The sequence below is a fragment of the Orcinus orca genome, chromosome 13 (genome assembly GCF_937001465.1).
Source record: "Orcinus orca chromosome 13, mOrcOrc1.1, whole genome shotgun sequence".
Lineage (NCBI taxonomy): Eukaryota > Metazoa > Chordata > Mammalia > Artiodactyla > Delphinidae > Orcinus > Orcinus orca.
The window spans coordinates 9,374,504-9,394,664 of NC_064571.1; the positions used below are offsets into that span (position 1 = coordinate 9,374,504).

At 45.2% G+C, this 20,161-nt stretch overlaps 2 protein-coding genes across 6 annotated transcripts in view; one reads left to right on the forward strand and one right to left on the reverse strand.

Moving 5' to 3' along the window:
* The window catches only part of NEURL3 (neuralized E3 ubiquitin protein ligase 3), an 87,634-nt gene extending 77,477 nt beyond the window's left edge, over window positions 1–10,157 (forward strand). The window contains exon 5 of one of the 3 annotated variants that reach the window (XM_049696297.1): window positions 4,004–5,273. The gene's annotated coding sequence lies outside the window, so the exon portion shown is untranslated. Of the gene's footprint in view, window positions 1–4,003; window positions 5,274–5,501; window positions 5,630–10,020 lie in introns of those variants that run through there. The other 2 variants (XM_033401898.2, XM_049696298.1) reach the window with 2 other exon arrangements.
* NCAPH (non-SMC condensin I complex subunit H) overlaps window positions 5,264–20,161 on the reverse strand; it is a 39,871-nt gene continuing 24,973 nt past the window's right edge. For 2 of the 3 annotated variants that reach the window (XM_033401895.2, XM_049696294.1), the window contains exons 10-17: window positions 16,575–16,723; window positions 15,840–15,946; window positions 15,360–15,482; window positions 12,801–12,911; window positions 11,184–11,357; window positions 10,100–10,213; window positions 8,787–8,875; window positions 5,721–8,313 (exon numbers count right to left, since the gene is read on the reverse strand). In XM_033401895.2, coding sequence (XP_033257786.2) covers window positions 8,148–8,313; window positions 8,787–8,875; window positions 10,100–10,213; window positions 11,184–11,357; window positions 12,801–12,911; window positions 15,360–15,482; window positions 15,840–15,946; window positions 16,575–16,723 — 1,033 coding nt within the window. In that variant the 3' untranslated portion in view covers window positions 5,721–8,147. Of the gene's footprint in view, window positions 8,314–8,786; window positions 8,876–10,099; window positions 10,214–11,183; window positions 11,358–12,800; window positions 12,912–15,359; window positions 15,483–15,839; window positions 15,947–16,574; window positions 16,724–20,161 lie in introns of all 3 variants that reach the window. The other variant, XM_033401896.2, reaches the window with a different exon arrangement.

Below are 20,161 nucleotides of genomic sequence, written 5' to 3' on the forward strand. Positions count from 1 at the left end.
TCGTTGCAGTGTTGGGCCTCTCATTGCGGTGGCTTCTCTTGTTGAGGAGCATGGGCTCTGGGCACGCGGGCTTCAGTAGTTGTGGCTTGCGGGCTCTAAAGCGCAGGCTCAGTAGTTGTGGTGCACGGGCTTAGTTGCTCCACGGCATGTGGGATCCTCCCAGACCAGGGCTCGAACCCGTGTCTCCTGCATTGGCAGGCAGATTCTTTGCCACTGCACCACCAGGGAAGCCCTCAACACACATTTATTGAGTACTACTCTGTACATTTCTCTTTTTTCTTTTTTAATTGAAGAATAGTTGATTTACAATGTTGTGTTACTTTCAGGTGTACAGCAAAATGACTTGGAGATTATATATATATAATATATAATATATAAAATATATATAATATATGTTATATATAACATATATTATATATAATATATAATATATACATACACACACACATATTGTTTTTCAGATTCTTTTCCATTATAGGTTATTACAAGGTATTGAATATAGTTTCCAGTACTATACAGTAGGTCCTTGTTTATTTTATATATAGTAGTGTGTATCTGTTAATTCCAGACTCCTAATATATCCCTCCCTACTTGCCCCTTTGATAACCATATGTTTCTTTTCAATGTCTGTGAGTCTATTTCTGTTTTGTCAATAAGTTCATTTGTATCATTTTTTAATTTTTAAAAAATATATATTTATTTATTTGGCTGCACTGGGTCTTAGTTGCAGCATGTGAGATCTTTGTTGCAGCATGCAGCATCCTTCAGTTGCAGCATGTGGGGTCTTTTTTAGTTTCGGCATGCAAACTCTTAGTTGCAGCATGCATGTGGGATCTAGTTCCCTGACCAGGGATCGAACCTGGGCCCCCTGCATTGGGAACATCTGAGCCCCCAACTACTGGACCACCAGGAAAATCCCTGTATCATTTTTTTAGATTCCTCATGTGATATATAGTTGTCTTTATCTGACTTAATTCACTTAGTATGATAATCTCTAGGTCCATCCATGTTGCTGCAATGGCATCATTTCATTCTTTTTATGGCTAAGTAATATTCTATTGTATATATATATACCACATCTTCCTTATTCATTCATCTGTTGATGGACATTTAGGTTGCTTCCATGTCTTGGCTATTATAAATAGTGCTTCAATGAACACTGGGGTACATGTATCTTTTCCTATTATAGTTTTCTCTGGATATATGCACAGGAGTGAAATTGCTGGATCATATGGTAACGCTATTTTAGTTTTTTAGGGAACCTCCATACTGTTCTCCATAGTGACTGCACCGATTTACATTCCCACCAACAGTGTAGGAGGGTTCCCTTTTCTCCACACCCTCTCCAGCATTTGTTATTTGTAGACTTTTTAATGATGATGGCCATTCTGACCAACGTGAGGTGGTACCTCTTTGTAGTTTTAATTTGCATTTCTCTAATAATTAGCAATGGTGAGCATCTTTTCATGTGCCTGCTGGCCATCTGTATGTCTTCATTGGAGAAATGTCTAATTAGGTCTTCTGCCCATTTTTTGATTGGATTGGGTGTTTTGTTGTTGTTATTGAGTTGTATGAACTGTTTGTATATTTTGGAAATTAAGCCCTCGTCGGTAGCATTGTTTGCAAATATTTTCGCCCAGTTTGTAGGCTGTCTTTTCGTTTTGTTTATGGTTTCCTTTGGCTGTGCAAAAGCTTGTAAGTTTGATTAGGTCCCATTTGTTTATTTTTGCTTTTATTTCTATTGCCTTGGGAGACTACCCTAAGAAAACATTGGTTCACTTTACATCAGAGAATGTTTTGCCTATGTCCCAAGAGTTTTATGGTGTCATGTCTTATATTTGTCTTTAATCCATTTTGAGTTTATTTTTTTGTGTGGTGTGAAGGTATGTTCTAATTTCATTTATTTACATTGGCTGTCTAGCTTTCCCAACACCACTTGCTGAAGAGACTGTCTTCTCTCCATTGTATATTCTTGCCTCCTTTGACAAAGATTGACTCTAGGTGTGTGGGTTTATTTCTGGGCTCTCTATTCTGTTCCATTGATCCATATGTCTGTTTTTGTGCCAATACCATGCTGTTTTGCCTACTGTAACTTTGTAGTATTGTCTGAAGTCTGGGAGGGTTATTGCCTCCTGCCTTGTTCTTTTTCCTCAGGATTACTTTGGCAATTCTGGGTCTTTTATGGTTCCATATAAATTTTAGAATTATTTGTTCTAGTTCTGTGGAAAATGTCATGGGTAATTTGATAGGGATCGCTTTAAATCTGTAGATTGTTTTGGGTAGCATGGCCATTTTAACAATATTAATCAGAAGAGATTTTTAATTAAACACAAAGCAAAAAAAACCCAACTGCACCTGGAAAATGTACGCGTTGCAAATTTGTGGTTTACTGGCCCAAGGGAGCTGCCTGATTGCACAGCTATGGCTGTGGAAGACGGTGTGTTATTGGCTAAAGGGGCCAGAACTCAGAGTTCAGGCTTAGGGAAGGCAGCTGGGAATTTGAAAGGGAGAAATCCTGGCAGTGTGAGACCCTCGGCAGAAAAAAGAAACGCTTGAGCATCAGCTGCCTTCCCCAGCTGACAGTTCAACTAGGTGTCTATGGGGGGACACCTGGTGAAGAGAAGCTTACTCTTGGGAGAGAGCTATGTGGAGCAAGAGCTGTGAGTTTGATGCTCCTCCCCCTGGTGCATTCCCCAACTACTTGCATCTCACCTGGAAAAAAATCTGAAGCTGGATGGGCTGGAAGGACAGAGCCCAGACGGGGTGGAGGAGCTCGAAGATGGGGGAATCTCTATCCTAACAAGGAAGTCACGGTTGGTCAATCTCCAAATTTTGCAGGCAGAGGGAAGATCTATGGAATCAGGCCTTAAAAGCAACAGTGGGTAGCTATAAGAACAAATACCAATAACTTCATACCATAGGGGATACAAAGTTAGCAGTTTGAATCCAACTCTTACTTGAGTAAATATCTAAGCATCTTCAGAAGAACATGATAGAATCCAAAGTCACTACAACGTTTTATCTGATATCCGATTTTCAACCAAAAAGTACTAAACATGCAAAGAAACAGGATTATATAATCTATATTAAGGAAAAAGAGCATTCAATAGAAATTAATGCTAAATGGGCCTGGATGTTGGATTTTGCAAAGACTTCAAAGTAGCTTTTACAAATATGTTGAAAGAATTAAAAAGAAAGTATGTTCAGGGACTTCCCTGGTGGCGCAATGGTTAAGAATCCACCTGCTAATGCAGGGGCCGTAGGTTCGATCCCTGGTCCAGGAAGATCTCACATGCTGCGGAGCAAATGAGCCCGTGCGCCACAACTACTGAGCCTGCGCTCTAGAGCCCACGAGCCGCAACTACTGAGCCCGAGTGCCACAACTACTGAAGCCTGTGCACCTAGAGCCCATGCTCTGCAACAAGAGAAGCCACCCAATGAGAAGCCTGCGAACCGCAGCAAAGAGTAGCCCCCACTCGCCACAACTAGAGAAAAGCCCACGTGCAGCAACAAAGACCTGAGGCAGCCAAAAATAAAAATTAATTAATTAAAAAAAAGACCACATATTGTGTTATGATTTTATTTATATGAAATGTCCTGAAGAGGCAAATCTGTAGACAGAAAGTAGGTTAATGATTGCCTTCCCCTCACAACCCCTTATCTTGCTGCCTAGAATATAATGTGATGGCTAGATTCCAGCAGCCACATTGACACACAAGGATGAGGGTTACACATTAGGGATGGCAGAGAAGAAGCTGGAATGCTGGAATGATCCTTGGTCTCTTTATGAGTTCATGGAACCACCACACTAGCTCTGGACTACCCACCTCCTAATGTACTTTACATGAAATAAACTATCTCACATACCCACTTATTTGGGTTTTTAATTATACGCAGCCAAATGAATTCTGACACAGCAACCATATAAATGAGGGAGAAGCTTGCGAGAAGCAGAGTGGAGGGGAAGGGAGTTCACTGAAGAAGCTGTTAACACTCTTGCCAGTTTTATCCGCAGCTCGGCCCCTGCCTAGACCCCGCTACAGAGAAGTATGCTGGACTGAGAGAAGGGGCGGGCTTGGCTAGTTCTAATCCTGGGAATAAGAGCAAAGCAAGAGGACCAGCACTCCCCTGGCCTGGGAAAAGATGCTGGAGGCTTCAGCCAGCAGGACAGGGTATGAATTTATTTATTTAGCTGCGTTGGGTCTTCATTGCTGTGCGCGGGCTTTCTCTAGTTGTGGTGAGCAGGGGCTACTCTTCATTGCAGTGTGCAGGCTTCTCATTGCGGTGGCTTCTCTTGTTGCAGAGCACAGGCTCTAGGTGCGTGGGCTTCAGCAGTTGTGGCACGTGGGCTCAGTAGTTGTGGCTCACGGGCTGTAGAGCGCAGGCTCAGTAGCTGTGGCACATGGGCTTCGTTGCTCCGCGGCATGTGGGATCTTCCCAGACCAGGGCTCGAACCCGTGTCCTCTGCATTGGCAGGTGGTTTCTTAACCACTATGCCACTGGGGAAGTTCAGGACAGGGTATGAATTCTCACTCGGCATCACTGCTTTTCCTACTAAAGCATGTCCACAAGTCTAATCCTCTCAATACAGCAGAGTGGCTAATATTTTGGCCACGATTTGGAAAGCACGTTCCTAAGGGGAAGGGATTGGTTTTTGTTTTGTGTCATTTTTGGCCTAGGAGCAAGTTCTTTATTATCAGGAGTAATTACCAATTATATCCTTCACTGCTTCTGACCTATCATCCAAGCTCTCTGTTTACCCAATGAATGGTGACAGGATACTTGGATCAACATCTACAAGTATTGAGCCTGTGACTTGAGGCCATATAGTGTAGTAGCTAAGAGTAAAGATCTAGAAGCAGATTTCCTGGTTCAAGGCCAACCTCTTGACAGCTGTCTGCTCTTATGTGAATTACTTTACCTTCGTGCACGTGTTTCTCCTCTGTAAAATGGGAGCCGTAACAGTTACGTTCCTCACAGGGATGCTAAGAAGGCCGAAAAAGTCATCCACAGAAGGTACTTAGTAGCCACTTAATGTTTGCAATTTTTACTATTATCACCCTTTAGCAGAATTGATAGACCCAATGGACCCAATCTTGAAATCCCCACTCTGCTACAAGACAAATCACCTCAGCCCTTAAGCACTTCCTGCCTTATACTGACACGTGGGTCTCTGGTCCAGCTAACAAGTCTGCCCCCCCTTGAGCATAAGGACATGGTCTGATACTCATGTAGTGGGCACTCAAATAGTTTACCAAGCAAATTATTCCAAATGATTTTATTTTTAAGCATTATATATACATTTATAAGCACACTTGTGATGTACTTTATACACATGGATTTGGTAGCTGTTAAAGGACAAGTGCCTACTGGGAAATTCCTTTCTACAAGAATAAAGTATGGAAACAGAACAATTTAGGAGACAAACTATTATACAAGGATACAAAGAATGGACACAGTTGCCTAATCAAGGATAATAAGGACTCTCTCCTCCCTCCTAGGTGGCCACCACAGAACAGAAAACTTTAATCAAGGACAGAGCGTCAGGCAGCTGGTTCTAGACAGTGAAGGAGAGAAGGGAAGAGCAGCAGACACACAGCGCAGTCAGCTGCAGCCTTGCCACCAGCCCACGGCACTGAAGCACCAAGTGCAGGCATCCTGGCCACTGAGGAAGCACGGGCTTCTCTCCCCACGGACTCAATCCCCCTGCCGCACCAGAACATCGGAAAGGTCCTCAGTTCCTTCCAGCTTTAGATTCTGAAGGAAGATCAAACACACATGAACTTTGGTATCCACAGGATACAAGAATCAGAAAACAAACTTGGGGGAAACAAGGTGGTGACTACAAAGAACGAGGTTTGTCCCATGACTATAAGTAAAACTGTCACAGCAAATATAATCTGCATGAAAAAGCTGGTTCCAAATCCTTGCCAACTGCAGGGGAAAAAAGCAAACCTGCTCTGATTTCCGCAACAATCTCCGTCAACGGCCTAAGAGCTAAGCTCTCGGCCCTGGAAGGCGCTGTGGGAAGTGATAGGGAGGCCACCAGGGGCCATGGCACACGTGTATCAGCCCTGCCATGCATGACCTTCTCCAGGCCCTTCCCTCACTGCTCGGGAACCTCAAACCTTGGCGATGGCCATGATGGCCACGCTCTCCCTCCCATCTCTGCACAGGCCTTTTCCCTGCTCCCACTGCCTCCCCGATCCTCCCATTCCCCGGATCCTTCACCAGCCCCAGGCAACCGTCCCCTCAGGACTAAAGAGCTGTCAGAAGCCCTTCCTCACACGGAAGCCCAACTGCACCAGGACCATCGCTCCCTTGCCTGGCACTGGAGGTAGGCATGGTGTGGTGGCACACCTTCCTCTCCTGCTAAAGATGGAAAGCACAAACCTCACCTCCCAGGTGACAGCTGAGGGGGAGCTCGTTACCAGAGCGGTAGATGAAGAGTCCAGATGGGCGTGAAAACCTGGGAGCAGGCAGGCCTAAAAGGGGTCACATTCTGGCACAAGGTGTTGTAAGATTTCTCTTGGTGGCTCTAAGCTCTGAGTTACCCCAGGTCCCTGCAGATTATCTGGTAACTGTTGGCCAGCGTTACCAGTCAGATCTTCTCAAATAGCCCAAAGCTCAGCGCAACAGGTCATGGTCTATGGGCCATCTCCTGATTCTTCAAATGCTGAGCTCCCTGGGGCCCCTTAGAGAGATTTGGTCGCAGCAAAGCAAGAGAAGCTGGCTCTGCCGCTTGGGGAGGCAGGGTGGTGCCAGAGCCAGAGCACATGGACCTCAGTGAAGCCTGGAGTCCCTCATGCTTTCCAGCCGTGTGTCTGCTTGGCCCCAGTCTACTGGGAACCGAGCGGAGGCGCTGAAGCTGCTCTCTCACAGCAGAGACACGCGGCCCAGGGCAGCACTGATCCTCCAGCTGCTGCGACTGAGTGAAGTCACTAACACATAGAATTTGGACTCAGGGTAAGTTTCTGAGCTTTGGTGGCACCCGACATTTTAGGGGACTGCGCGGGCTAGGGGAACACACCCAGTGGGAGAGTCCACCACCACCTACGCCCACTAGGATGCTGTGAGATTCCAACCTCACTCAGAAAAGCTTAGCAGGGACTACCCTGGTGGCGCAGTAGTTAAGAATCCGCCTGCCAAGGCAGGGGACACGGGTTCAAGCCCTGGTCTGGGAAGATCCCACATGCCGCAGAACAACTAAGCCTGTGCCTCGAAACTACTGAGCCTGCGAGCCACAACTACTGAGCCCGTGCTCCACAACGACTGAAACCCGCACACCTAGAGCCCATGCTCTGCAACAAGACAAGAAACCACAATGAGTAGCCCACGCACCGCAAGGAAGAGTAACCCCCACTTGCGCAACTAGAGAAAGCCCGCGTGCAGCAACGAAGGCCCAATGCAGCCAAAAATAAAAATAAAAAATAAATTTATAACAACAACAACAAAAAGCTTAGCAGTGTTACTTTGAACGTGTCTAGCCCCAGCACTAGAGATGCTCACGGCATATGCTACAGCCCAGCCCACAGTCCTGGGGACACTAAAGGACACCAAGTCTCAGGCAGCACCAAACGCATGGGCTTGCTGGCTGCCTCGCTGGGGTGCCTCCCGGGAAGCGGGAGTGCCACCAGCCCCTGAGAAGATGGGTCTCGCCTGCTGCTCAGTGACTGCCCCACAGCCGCTCAGCCGTCAGCTGGCCGGGCACAAGGAGGAGCCGGCACACTGTCACAGTCAGCACTCCTGCTGTCTCCCTCCTGCAAAAGACATCTCTAGTCCCGAGACATCCTTCATAGCCCATGGCGGCTCAGCATTGCTGGCGCTGCCTCTACGTCTCTGCTCTCTCCCTAAGTCTGTTTCCATCCAGCCTCATCTCTCCCCTCTTTTCTCCGCCACGTTTCCCACGTGTCCTGACGTTAGCACTGGCAGGATTTGGCCTTTAAAGCCTTTGACACCCAGTGATGCAAAAGCACCTTATGTTTCAAGTTGGGAACTGAAAGATCACAATTTCAGCATCTAAAATTTTCCCATTTGGGTCCTCCTCATAATTTTCATTTCTAATCATACCTGTTGGCCTTTTTATAAGTTACTTTTAGGTGTCTGGTTAATCCTGTGGGTTGAAGGTACCACATAAGTTGCTGTATTTAAGGTGTCCTATGAGGCCGCTCATGAGTGACAGAAAGCTCCAGCAGGTTGGCACAGAGAACACGCCCACGCTTACCAGATTTACCCACCTTTTCATTGGCTAAATGTAGCAGACATGCAAAGGCCAGAGGTATGGAGAGGTTCTGAGCCATAAGGGGAGGCAGGCTGGAAAACAAAGAGGCTAGTAAGTATTTAGCTGTCACTGCAATTCCAGGAACAAAGGCTCTTTCATCAAGTATGAATACACATGGTCAGTGAATAAACTAATGAGAAATAAAGAAACATTTCAGATGCCTTTTAGAAGCAGGTTTTTCCAGTTTCTTATTTGGAAATAAAATATTTCCTGTTCCATTCCAGCCACTGGTGCAGAAAAATGCCTTTTTAAAGGTGGGCTACATTAACTCATTTATCAATGCAGAGAAGAAACAGAAAAACTGTGAGAAGTGTGAAAATGGCAGGTTGTGTGCAGAGGGGTCTGTCATACCAACAGCCTGGGCTGGCGCTCCCTCAGCTGGGGCTCGGAGGAGGAGGGGGCTGGGGGAAGGGGGGAAGGAGGGGAGGAGGAGTGGGGAGGGGGAAGGGAGTGGGGAGGGGGAAGGGAGTGGGGAGGGGGAGGGGAGGAGTCTGTTGGCAAGCACCTCTTCTGCAGGTCCTTTGTGAGCCCACTGAGCTTCTTGTCAGCCACCTGTACTGGGTCCCCTGCTTCTCCATTTTCTCTGTGGTTTGCCTGACAGAAGAAAGGACACTTAGAGATCAGACTAGGCCCAGTTCACTTTTGAGAGAGCAACATAAGCTTATAAAGCTGTATCTCTAAAAAGAAAAGCCTACATCAGAATGAAACCAAAACAATTTCTTCGGTACATTTTGAAGAAAAAGGATCCGTAGAGGGACCCAGTACCTCAGCCCTAGACCCTAACACTGACATCGACAGGTGTGGGGGTGGGCGGGCGGACAGGACTGGGTGATAATATAGATGAAACATTGATAATGGGCACTGAAGTGGTCACTGACTATACTATTTTCTACTTTTGAATATTGTCATTAGAAAGAGTTTGTTTAAATAAATCTATATTAACCAGAATCACTGGAGGACAGGGTTTTAGGAGTCATTTAAATTCAAAGGTTAAACAGAACCCTCTTCCTACTTTTTAAAAAGTACATTTCTCTTATATTTGCATCCCATCCCATTTTAATTGAGAAAACCTTATGAATATGACTGAAGCTTTATCTGACATCCAAGACTACAGCTCAGGGTCCTTAATCAAATCATGCATTTTCACTTCTCAACCAGCAGGGGAAGGTATAATAGAACATGTTGAGTTTGGAAAGCTCAGAACATTGTCTGAGCAGAAGTCTAGAAGAGGAGATGGAAGGATTCTAGTTAACCAGAAAGTTCCATTTAGTTGGAACAAGTTAATCAGGGTTTCACTTTGCTCTAAAGGAGAGACAATTTGACAGTATCATATATATACATATATATGTATACATAATATATATAACTACTTTCCTACTTTCCCAAATCAGAATTATTAGATCAAAGAGCTTAAACATTTTAGGGTACCTGAGATGTTAGAAGCTGCTTTCCAAAAGGGTTATTTATCAACTTAATTTGCACCAGCAGCGAATAAGTACTCCAGTTCTTCCTCTAACTCCATACTGAAAAATGTTGTTTAATTGCTAAAGCTGTTATTTTAAAGCAGCATAAAGATGCCATCATTTGTATTTTTTGATTACGAGCAAGACTGAGTAATGTCCCATACACTAGTCTACCATCTGTATCACCTTTTGTGTGACCTGCCTGTTCATATACTTGGTTCATTTCAGAGGTGTGATGTCTTTCTTGTATTTCTGAATGAATGCTTTCCACGTTAGCGCTACTCATCTAGGAGCTCAGACACAAGCCGCACCCTCCTCCATGCTGGGCACCTACAGAATGAGTGGAACCCGTTACCTCTGCATCCGCCTGCTTGGGGATCTCCATCAGCAAACTCCACATGCTCTGCTTCAACTTCTTCATGTCCATCTTTTTGGCAGCCTTAGCATACTGAATTTCAATTTTATTTACCTGAAATAGGTATGTGACGAGTAAAAATAAGCATAAGAAAGAAGCATTTACCACCAGCTCTTTGTAAAAAGAAAGTCTGGAGTTCAAATAATGAAAAAATCTAGTTTATACCACAAAGTTATAGAGCTTTCTTTGGACATACACAGAGTCCTTCATTTCAATCTAATTTATTTTTGATCAAGTACAGTCTTCGTTAAGGATATCCTGGAATTCCAGTGTAAGAGATAAGTGAATCAAATGTATATGAAAGCACCAAGCCTGTCACTTGGTAGGGAATAGATGCCTAATGTATGATAATTTAATATGAGTTGAATCTGGCCAAGATTTTCCAGAGCCAAATAGCTAGCCTTACCCAACCAGCATAGAAACCCATTTCCTCTGCCTGCACCCTTCATTCACATAGTTTGCTTGCGTGACTGGCTCACCCCTAGTCATATGGCTTATAACAATCTTTGGAGAGATGGCTAGTTCCACACAAACACAATTAGCATAATTAGTCCAGTGGCGCAGTGGTTAAGAATCCGCCTGCCAATGCAGGGGACACGCATTTGATCCCTGGTCCGGCAAGATCCCACATGCCACGGAGCAACTAAGCTCGTGCGCCATAACTACTGAGCCTGCACTCTAGAGCCCGCGAGCCACAACTACTGAAGCCTGCGCCTAGAGCCCGTGCTCCACAACAAGAGAAGCCACTGCAATGAGAAGCCCGCGCACTGCAACTAAGAGTAGCCCCTGCTCATCGCAACTAGTGAAAGCCCGCGCGCAGCAATGAAGACCCAATGCAGCCATAAATAAATAAATACATAAATGAATGAATGAATGAATGAATGAATCAGCCACTTAGAGAGCAATGGGTTAAAATCGAGAAGGGAAAAAATCAAGCTCAGACCAATGTGACTCTCAGGAAAGATACAAAGCAAACAGATCTCAGGCAAACAATATCAGATATAATTCTTGGCTTCCTCTTTACCTTCTGGGGCTCAGCTACCAGATTTGACTCCCCGTAAGTGGCGATATCTAATCCTTGGACTTCAGGCGCGTCATCGCTGTCTTGTGTTGTCGTAGGTGGATGGCCAGAATGGTCAAAGGTCCCACCTGGTCCCACAAATAAGTCATCTGACTCTTCATAGTCACTGTCAGCAGCCTGAGCAAGGAAATAGCTCTTCAAGTTCGGCAGAGCTGTTTGAGGGGCTTAGAAGTATCCTTGAAACAGATTCCGTACACAGCAAGAGCAGAGCACCCGAGAGTTCGTGACATTGAGTCAAACCTAGAATGGACTTCTAGGTCCTCTAGTCATCTTCCTGTTGCACATACACCCTACTAGAGAGGCATCTGTTAACTAAGCCCTCTGGAGTGAGAGCTAAAAGGAATTCAGTAATCACAACAGCCAGTGTCCCTCTGCTTCTAATGGATTTAGGATTTCATTTTACAGAAAGCACTCCTGAAATACCAGAGACGTGACCTGTCGGCTGGCCACAAGCAGGGGTCCTGCTGGGAGCCAGTGAGAAAGTCATTCTTGGACTGAGCCCAGCAGGAACAGACCAGGTCTCTGGGGTGGGGCCCAGGAACTGGGTAACAGGCTCTCTGGGTGACTCTTAGGCCTACTGAGCTTGAGGAGCATTGGGCGAGAGGCCAGTCTGGATTTTTACTAAAATGTAACCACCGGGCTGTCCTGGTGGCGCAGTGGTTGAGAGTCCACCTGCCGATGCAGGGGACATGGGTTCGTGCCCCGGTCTGGGAAGATTCCACATGCCACGGAGCGGCTGGGCCCGTGAGCCATGGCCACTGAGCCTGCGCGTCCGGAGCCTGTGCTCCACAACGGGAGAGGCCACAGCAGTGAGAGGCCCGCGTACCACCAAAAAAAAAAAAAAAAAAAAAAAAAAAATTAAAATGTAACAACCTAATTCTCTTCCAAGCAAGAAAATAAGGTGAATAAGCTATTCTTCCAATTCTTTCCCTTCTCCTCACTTGCAGGGACACAGATGGAACCTAGTATTTCCCCCCTTTCTGTTATATTTCCATCTGCTATCTCATTCATAGAGTCATAGAAGGGATTTTGAGATTATTTAGTCTAACTAAGATCTAAAGATGGGGAGTAGTTTGTACAAGTTCACAATGTGAGAACCAAAATCAGAGCTACAAACCTGGTCCCCTGAGATCCACCCTCTACACTTTCTTTTTCCCCATTAGGACACACCGTCTTCACATGTCTATGTGTTATGTCTCCCCAGCCAAAAAATATTAGCTTGTAAGAGTAAGAAGAGTGTTTCTTTTCCTTTGAAATCCCAAAAGAGCCAAGATAAGTGCTTTGTACAGGCTCAAGATTCCATCCGCATTTTGACAGCTTACTGGAGTATGTCCACTTTTTTCCTGTGTACAGAGTTTAGAGTAAGGCAGGCCAAGGTTCTGGCTGTTGCCTCAGCTCTGCTCAGTTCTCTGATGCCTGGGGCAGGGCAAGCATCCACAAACCCCCACCTGATTCAGAATTTCCTATAGTCATCTGCCATACAGGAAAGGGCAAGAAGGGAAGCAGGAGAGAAACACCCTACTGCTTAGAAGGGAGCACAGAGCTCTTGCCCCCGTTTACCTGTGATCCAGGGCAGAAGTTGGAGGTGTCATTAGGGTTGTTGTAATCATAGTCGTCAATTTCTTCACAATGCTCGGTCCCTGCTCTCTGGCCTTGGGCCATCTTAAGTAACTAGAATGAAGGAAAAAACAACTGCAGAAAGCAATTTCTAGAAAAGCAGCTAGTAAACTAGGTTGGGGAGATAACCTTAGTTCCTACAATCATGTCCCAGAACATTAGGGTTTTAAGGGCACTGAGAGGTCATCTAATCCAGCCAACTTCCAACTAACCACACAACTCCACTCTAGAGCAAGCCCAGTGCAGCAAGGCTCCGAGCCACCTTCCATCCCAAATACACCAGAGCAGCCGGTTTGCAATTAGGTCTGCACACAACTTTATTTGAAAGTGTTCCTTCACTAAAAACAAAGCCACCTACAACTATCTGAAAAGAAGTCCACTTGTTGCTGCTTGAAGAATTCTGACAGAAAACTCAATCACTACTTTAATTCACAGGCAGCTGGTCCCATTCCTGGGCCATCACTGTTCCCCACATAGCTACAGGGAGAAACCCGAGCTCTGCTCCCTGCCACCACATCTGCGGCTCTTGTTCCGCCTGTGAGGGCCTCACAGAGCAAGTCTGCCTCCTCTTTTGGAAGTGCCTGTCGACCAGAGCCCTTCAGATTTGCAGGCCCTTAGGCCACTGATCCTCATCTGGGGTGTGTGTCTTTGGGGTGATGGAAATGGAATTAAAGGTGTGTACAGTTTACAGAAGCACATTGAATATTTTAATATAAATATATACTCCAAAAGTAGCCCCCCAAAACCCCTCAGTGGTTTTGTATTACAAATCCAAAAATAAACAATAGATATTTATTAAGAAATGCCCACTTTCTTCCACTTTCCTTCATATGACACAATTTCTAGATCCCTCTCCATTTAGAATAATACTCTCCTCTGGACACACTCTAAATTGTCCATAGTCTACAAGAAATGTTTCAGGAAGGGTACGTGACCCCCCTCATGTATTGGGTGGTTGCCATTAGAATCACCCTTTAAGATCTTAAACTGGATGGGTGGTTGACCTGTATAGTCTCTAGCCAGACTGAATGTTAATAGTCCAGTGTTTACTTTCCAGTGTTTAATAGCCATTGTCCTAGAAGGACACCTCCTGGAAGGACGAGGTGAGGAATCTCGGGATCCTGCTGCCTGGCTGCCCTACTGCACATGCAGGGAAATTTGTCCCTGTGGATAATCAGAAGCAGGAGTTCTTTCCTCTATAAGAAACAATGATGGGAAAAAAAGCACAGAAAACTCCTGGAGGGCAAGAATCAAATGACTTTGCTCTACAGCCTTCACATCTGAATATGCAAATTACCACCTAAGCCACACTCTTCAGTGTTCACAGTAAGGGCCTGAGGAAGGAGAAGGTGGCTTGTGGCCATGGAAAGCAGCTGGAGCTGGGCCGGGCTTGGTGGAAGTGTCCTACCTCTCCCTTCAGCTCCCCAGCAGCCTGGCTCTGCTCCTCCGCCCCAGGGCTCTATTTTCTGATTAGAGCAAGCAGCTGCTGGCATCTAACCGATACTGAACCATGACCACAGTTACTACTACTGCTGCAACTCTGTATCTTTCTGCATTTTTTTTCTTTTTTAAAATTGAGGTATAATTGACATGTAACAGTAAATTACTTCTTTCTGCATTTTTAAGAGTATTTTTGCTAAGTGAACAGTATTGATTATAAAGAAAATTATGAGTGTTGGATTATAAAAACAGAATGTGAGATATCAGCGAATTCAGGGAACTGTATACATATCATTAAGCCTTGTGGAGAAACAGGCAAAATAAGGAAGAGGAAACTGTAGACTGTTTGTATACTTGACACCACAAGATTAAAACAACCAGGAATGCAAATGAGTAGAGGGTCCAGATAAAACAGAACTTAGCATGACCCACTGCCTGGTTACCCTGGCAACGGGAACACCCTCTTGCTGCTTAGCATCCCCAGAGAGGCCACAGGCAAATGAAGTGAATAGCGACTGGGGTGCACACTGGCTAGTCTAGAGAGCTCACCTGAACAGTCATAGAAGGAGAGCAGGCAGGCTGTGCAGCGCTAGGGAGCCCCCGAGGACTGGCACCTACGTCGCCCTGCACGTCACAGTGGGCTCACGTCTACACCTTGATCATGGGGAGGCAGTGTGGGCTGGGAAAGCACCTGGCTAGTAGACCCACAACTATCATGAGAAGGTGGAAGAATCAAGAAACGACTAACAGCTTGTAAAAGCCTTGACAAAAGGTTGTTTATCCCCCTTGCATTTCGGCAAGTAGGCCAGAGTGTCCAGAAGTCCAACCAGGTGAGGTATTTCCAAGTCTTGAGTGTGCATGTGTCCTGTGAGTTCTTCCCTCCGGCTCTGCCTTACCCATGCAATCTCCCGGGAACTCCCCTGGGCTAACATGAATTCCTCCTCACGCGTTCTCCTTCTCCTGAAGGGCGCTGACAATCACACTACCCGCCACTTGATACCTCTGATGCTAAGAACAGGTTCAACAACAACATGACCTCAAGGAACCTAAGAATAGCCTTACCCTGGTGCCTGGTTTGAGATGCAGCTGGACAAGATTTTCAGTCTCATAGTGGAAATCTGTAGGAAGAGTTGTGGCTCTCCAATTCTGGTTCTCCAAAGTGGACTTGGTCAGAACAGTAGCAGCCTATTAATTTTTTAAAAAAAAAAGAAAAGGTAGTTTTTTGGCATCTTTAATAAAAATGGTATATATACACACTTTTTTTTTTTTTTTTGGAAGGAGCTTGGGAAGAGTTTGAGCAGCACTAATCTTCCTACTTCTGTGTAAAGGAGTGATTCTGTTAGACCTTATTCATATTGATTCTCTCTGCCACTGAGTTTGGGACTATTTCTTAATTCCTTCAGGGATTGAGGGAGAATGAAGCCATCCATTTACTCTAAGAGTTAAATTTATAATGAATTTTTTAAAAACACATCTAAAAGGGAAAGAGGAGTGCAAAGAGTAATTTAAGAAAGCACAAATGATAATAAATCCAGCACAAACCTTTGTTTTTCGAAAATATACATCAAAGTCAATATCATCGTCAAAGTCGATTTCAAAATCCTTCTTTGTGGTCTTCTTTCTGTTCTCTGAGTGCGAGGTAGTATCTTCTGCAGAAGCGAACACAGATGTCAACACTGCTCACTTCTGTGGCCTATTTACTCATCTTGCAAGATCACTTGACAGACTTACCAACCACAAGACAGCATTTGTGTCTGAGCATCATATCAGCACTAGGAAAGGCAAATCATACACCTAATATTTATCCCTATAGTTTGTGTTTTTGACAAGAAAACAATACTAAAAAGATATGCTAATTAATCACTTCTTTTCAAAGAGAGAATGCAAACATTTAACCCTGGCACAGCACTTCAGAGGGCTGCACAGTGCTGCCGGTGCAGTAACTCGCATGGCCCTCTGGAGCCTGGGGGTGCATTCCCACCTCTAGCCACTGTTTGAAGTCACATGGGTGCTGGCGGAGGACAAAGTCACAAGCCAGCTCTCCTGACCCTGGGGAGGGTCCACTCACTCTTCCCACTCACAGGCTTCAGTCTTAACTGACCCCTCATCCCAGGCCAGGCCAACTGACTGTCCAACCAGGAGGCTCCTTATCTGTGTATTTCTACAGCTTGTCAGGAGGTACAAGACAGTGACTGGCATTTCCCTTCTTAGGCTGAACTGCTGACTGGCTGGTCATCTGCACTATCTCTTCTTAGAGTTCCGTCTAGAAGTACATACGTTTGTGCCGGAGTCTAAAGCGCCAGTGCTCCGGGCCAGCCCACATCGACATGGTTCGGGGGCTAAAGTAGGAATACTCTCCAGGTTTCATGGATAGAAGGGGACACAAGCTCCAAACGTCTCCATCCCCGAGGGGAGTCATTTCTTCTCTGCAACACATGTGAAATCATGTTTTAACATGTACAGTCATGCATGTGTTGATATATACAAGACAACTGTGTATTTACATGTAAAGCAGCATATGACGCAGCTGCAGACTCTACCTACTTTTCCACAAATGGGCAACATTTCTAAAAGTCAGTCCAACATAAATACTTCATCATTAATAAGCCATTAGTTTTTACTTAATCAGTGCTTTTGCTTCTCTTCATTTTATAATACGATCATATCTATATAAGTACTTTAGATGTTTCAAAGTGCTTCATAAAATGAAGTTTACCCGTTTGAGAGACAAGATAATAGAAAGAAATTGAGTTTTTATATAAGACTGCACAGCTAGTAAAAGCCAGAACTGGGAGCTGGACACCATCCCCTGAATCCCAGCCTCAGGGTCTTTCCACACACAAGGCTTCCTGCCACATGACATGGTAACCGCGTTCCTTCTTCACCATGCTTCCATAAATGAGGGCTCCGCTAACACTGCTTTAGTTCCTACTGAAAGTGAAAAACATGTTATTCTAATTTATGTTCCCCACATGATTGGGGGCCCCCCTTATAATCGATCTGTTAAACCATCTAGCTTTACTCTTTGCTGCGTGTGAAGTGCCTAACTGGCTCGTCCAGCATGGCATTTTGGGTTGGTTTTTCGCCCTCTCTGCAAGGTACTAGAATGTGTGAGGTAGCTTTCACCTGAAGGCCCCTGCCAGGTCCGTGCTGCTGTAATGCCCTCTAAGGGTAACGGCAGTGAGGAAACTTCACACAGCGAGGACCTTTTCACCTGTATTGAGCCATATATAAAAATCTCCTTTACATCAAGCCTATGGAATAAGCTAAAAAAGCTTTAAAAGAAGGAATTTGCCTTTATCTATAGAATCTTTTTTTAAAAACCAGTAAACTGTATTTGTATATTTACTGTGTGATGAAAACTTAATTTTTAAAATTAAACTATACTAGGGACTTCCCTGGTGGCGCAGTGGTTAAGACTCCTCGCTCCCAATGCAGGGGGCCCGGGTTTGATCCCTGGTCAGGGAACGAGATCCCGCATGCCCGAATTAAAGCCCGTGTGCCACAACTACGACCCAGCGCAGCCACGTTATTAATTTAAAAATTAAATTAAAATATACTTAAAAATCCCCACTTCTAGTCTGTAACTGCCTAGCCTGTGTTGTTAAGTAATAACTGTACTGCATTGTACTGCATTTCCCCCAGAGGGAGAAAGAAGACAGCTTCAGGAGCATCCCCACTCAATTCTCAGCTACTCTCCTGTTAAAGCGAGGGCGATGGGGAGGGCAATTTATTGGGAACTTACGGGCAAAGCTCTAAAGAGCTTGGCTCCCATCTTCTGAGAGTCTGTGAGCCAGAACCAGACTGAGGCCCTTGGGGCTTGAACTCTAGCCTTTTAATAATTCTTTCAATACACAGTGCTACGTGGCAGGCACCCTACTGGTCCCAACTCCCCCACTCACCAACTAACTTAATCCACAGCCCACTCCTCCATCAGGCAGGCTTCTCTCTGCCCTCTGGAGGGAGTCTTTGTTTCTTCTACCCACCCCCACAACCACAAATCCCCTCCTTCAATGTAACACCAGCTCAGTCATGCTGCACTACTACCCGCAGGTTAAAGGTCTCCCCAGTTAAGTGCTCTGGGGTGGATCCTCCCATCCACAGCTCATTACATGCAGCCAGGATTGGCCAAGGGTGCTGGGCAACTCCCAGCTCCACCCCATTTCCTACCCTCTCTAAGCCTGTTTCCTCACCTGTAAAACGGGGATAACAGGACCTAATTATAGGGTTGTTGTAAGGATTAAGTGATTGTACTTTATATATTATATAAATTATTTGAAATAACTCAGGTAAGGCACCTGGCAGAGTGTCTGGCACGAAGTCAGGATAATAATGAGCTCAGTAAACATCAGATACTACTATTATCATCTAGTCCCAACCGTTCACTTTATGGGTGAGAAAACAAAGACCCCAAAGATTATGCCATTTGTCCCACATCTCATAGCCATCCACAGCAGGGTCAGGCTTCGTTCAGTGCAAACACTTGCTGAGCTCCCAGGAAGCTCCCTATCCTTATGCCACGGGTAAGGATTTCAAGATGGACAAAACCCTAGACTAGAACCTAAGTCCCCTGCCCCTAATGTGCTCGCTCAGTAGGATGGAGTCTAAGATTTTGTTCTGTCTGGAACTGGGGAGAGAAATGGAGACATCTGTTCAAAATTTGTTCAAAATAACCATCTATGGTTATACGGTTACAACAAAATAACAAAATGGAAGTGACTAAAGTCCTTCACTACACCAGTTCCTCAGATGTCACCTCATTGTTTAGCAAAAGTGATAGCTCTTCTCTGACATTTGAAAATGGTATTAAAAGAGCTCATCCCTCCACCTGCCTACCATTTCCCACTTCTTAGAAGATAGGATGGGAAAAGGGACAAAATCACAGGTCTGGTAATAGTAAAAATCAGGAGGGGAGGGTTCTAAAAGGGCCTAGGGGGGTAATTTTTCCTTGAGGTCCAAACTTTCAGCCCCTTGACTTCTACTCAGATCTGAAGAGGCATTATCAATCTAATCATTCCCCCCATGGGGAGACAAAGTGAGCTCAAGAAAGCAATCTCATCCTGGACACACTCAAGCAACGCTCTTGAAGGGATCTTTGCCTCGGTGGGAAATTATACTGGACAACTTCTAAAGTTTCGCACATACTAAACCAGCTTGCCTGTCCCCACTCCCAGGTTTTCCAAGCTGCTGCTACAGGCACAGGGTTATCAGAGGATCTGTTTGTTCTAGTCTCGTGGAATCTGCTACACCCAGGCCCATTCAAGACCTTTAGAGGCCCTCGGCACTGCAGGATTGTGGGATCCTGCTTGCAGACCATATTCAAAATTAAAATGATACTAACCTATTAAGTACATATAATAAAGGCCAACAAAGTTCAGACTGCCTTATGGCGCTATTAGACTAATCAAGAATCTAAATGACTAGAGGCCAATCCTACCGCCTCCCACACCCCATGTGCTCATTTCTACATGCTTTTTTAGTTTTCCTTGTTTGCTCATCCCCGGTCTACCTATCTAACGACCAACACTGCCCAGACCCATCTCTGCCCTTTAGGCAGGGGCCACTTTCTTCTGGTAATCAACACATAAGCCTGTTTTCTGTCTATAACTGATATGGAGTGATTCAGCCAAAAGCCAGACCATGTGCAGGGTGTCGAAAGGGAGCACCCTCCATGCTACCAAAATGGAGGTGGTGAGGACAGCCACCAATGAAGTAGCTACTATAACCCAGCACTTTATGTATTTTAGTTCTATGCTTATGGACTCCTGCAATGTCAGGTTTATGCCCAATAAGTGGCTGAGCTGACATTCAAAGGCAGATTGATTCCATGGTGAGTCAGAATGGCTCAGCCTGTGTGACAACAG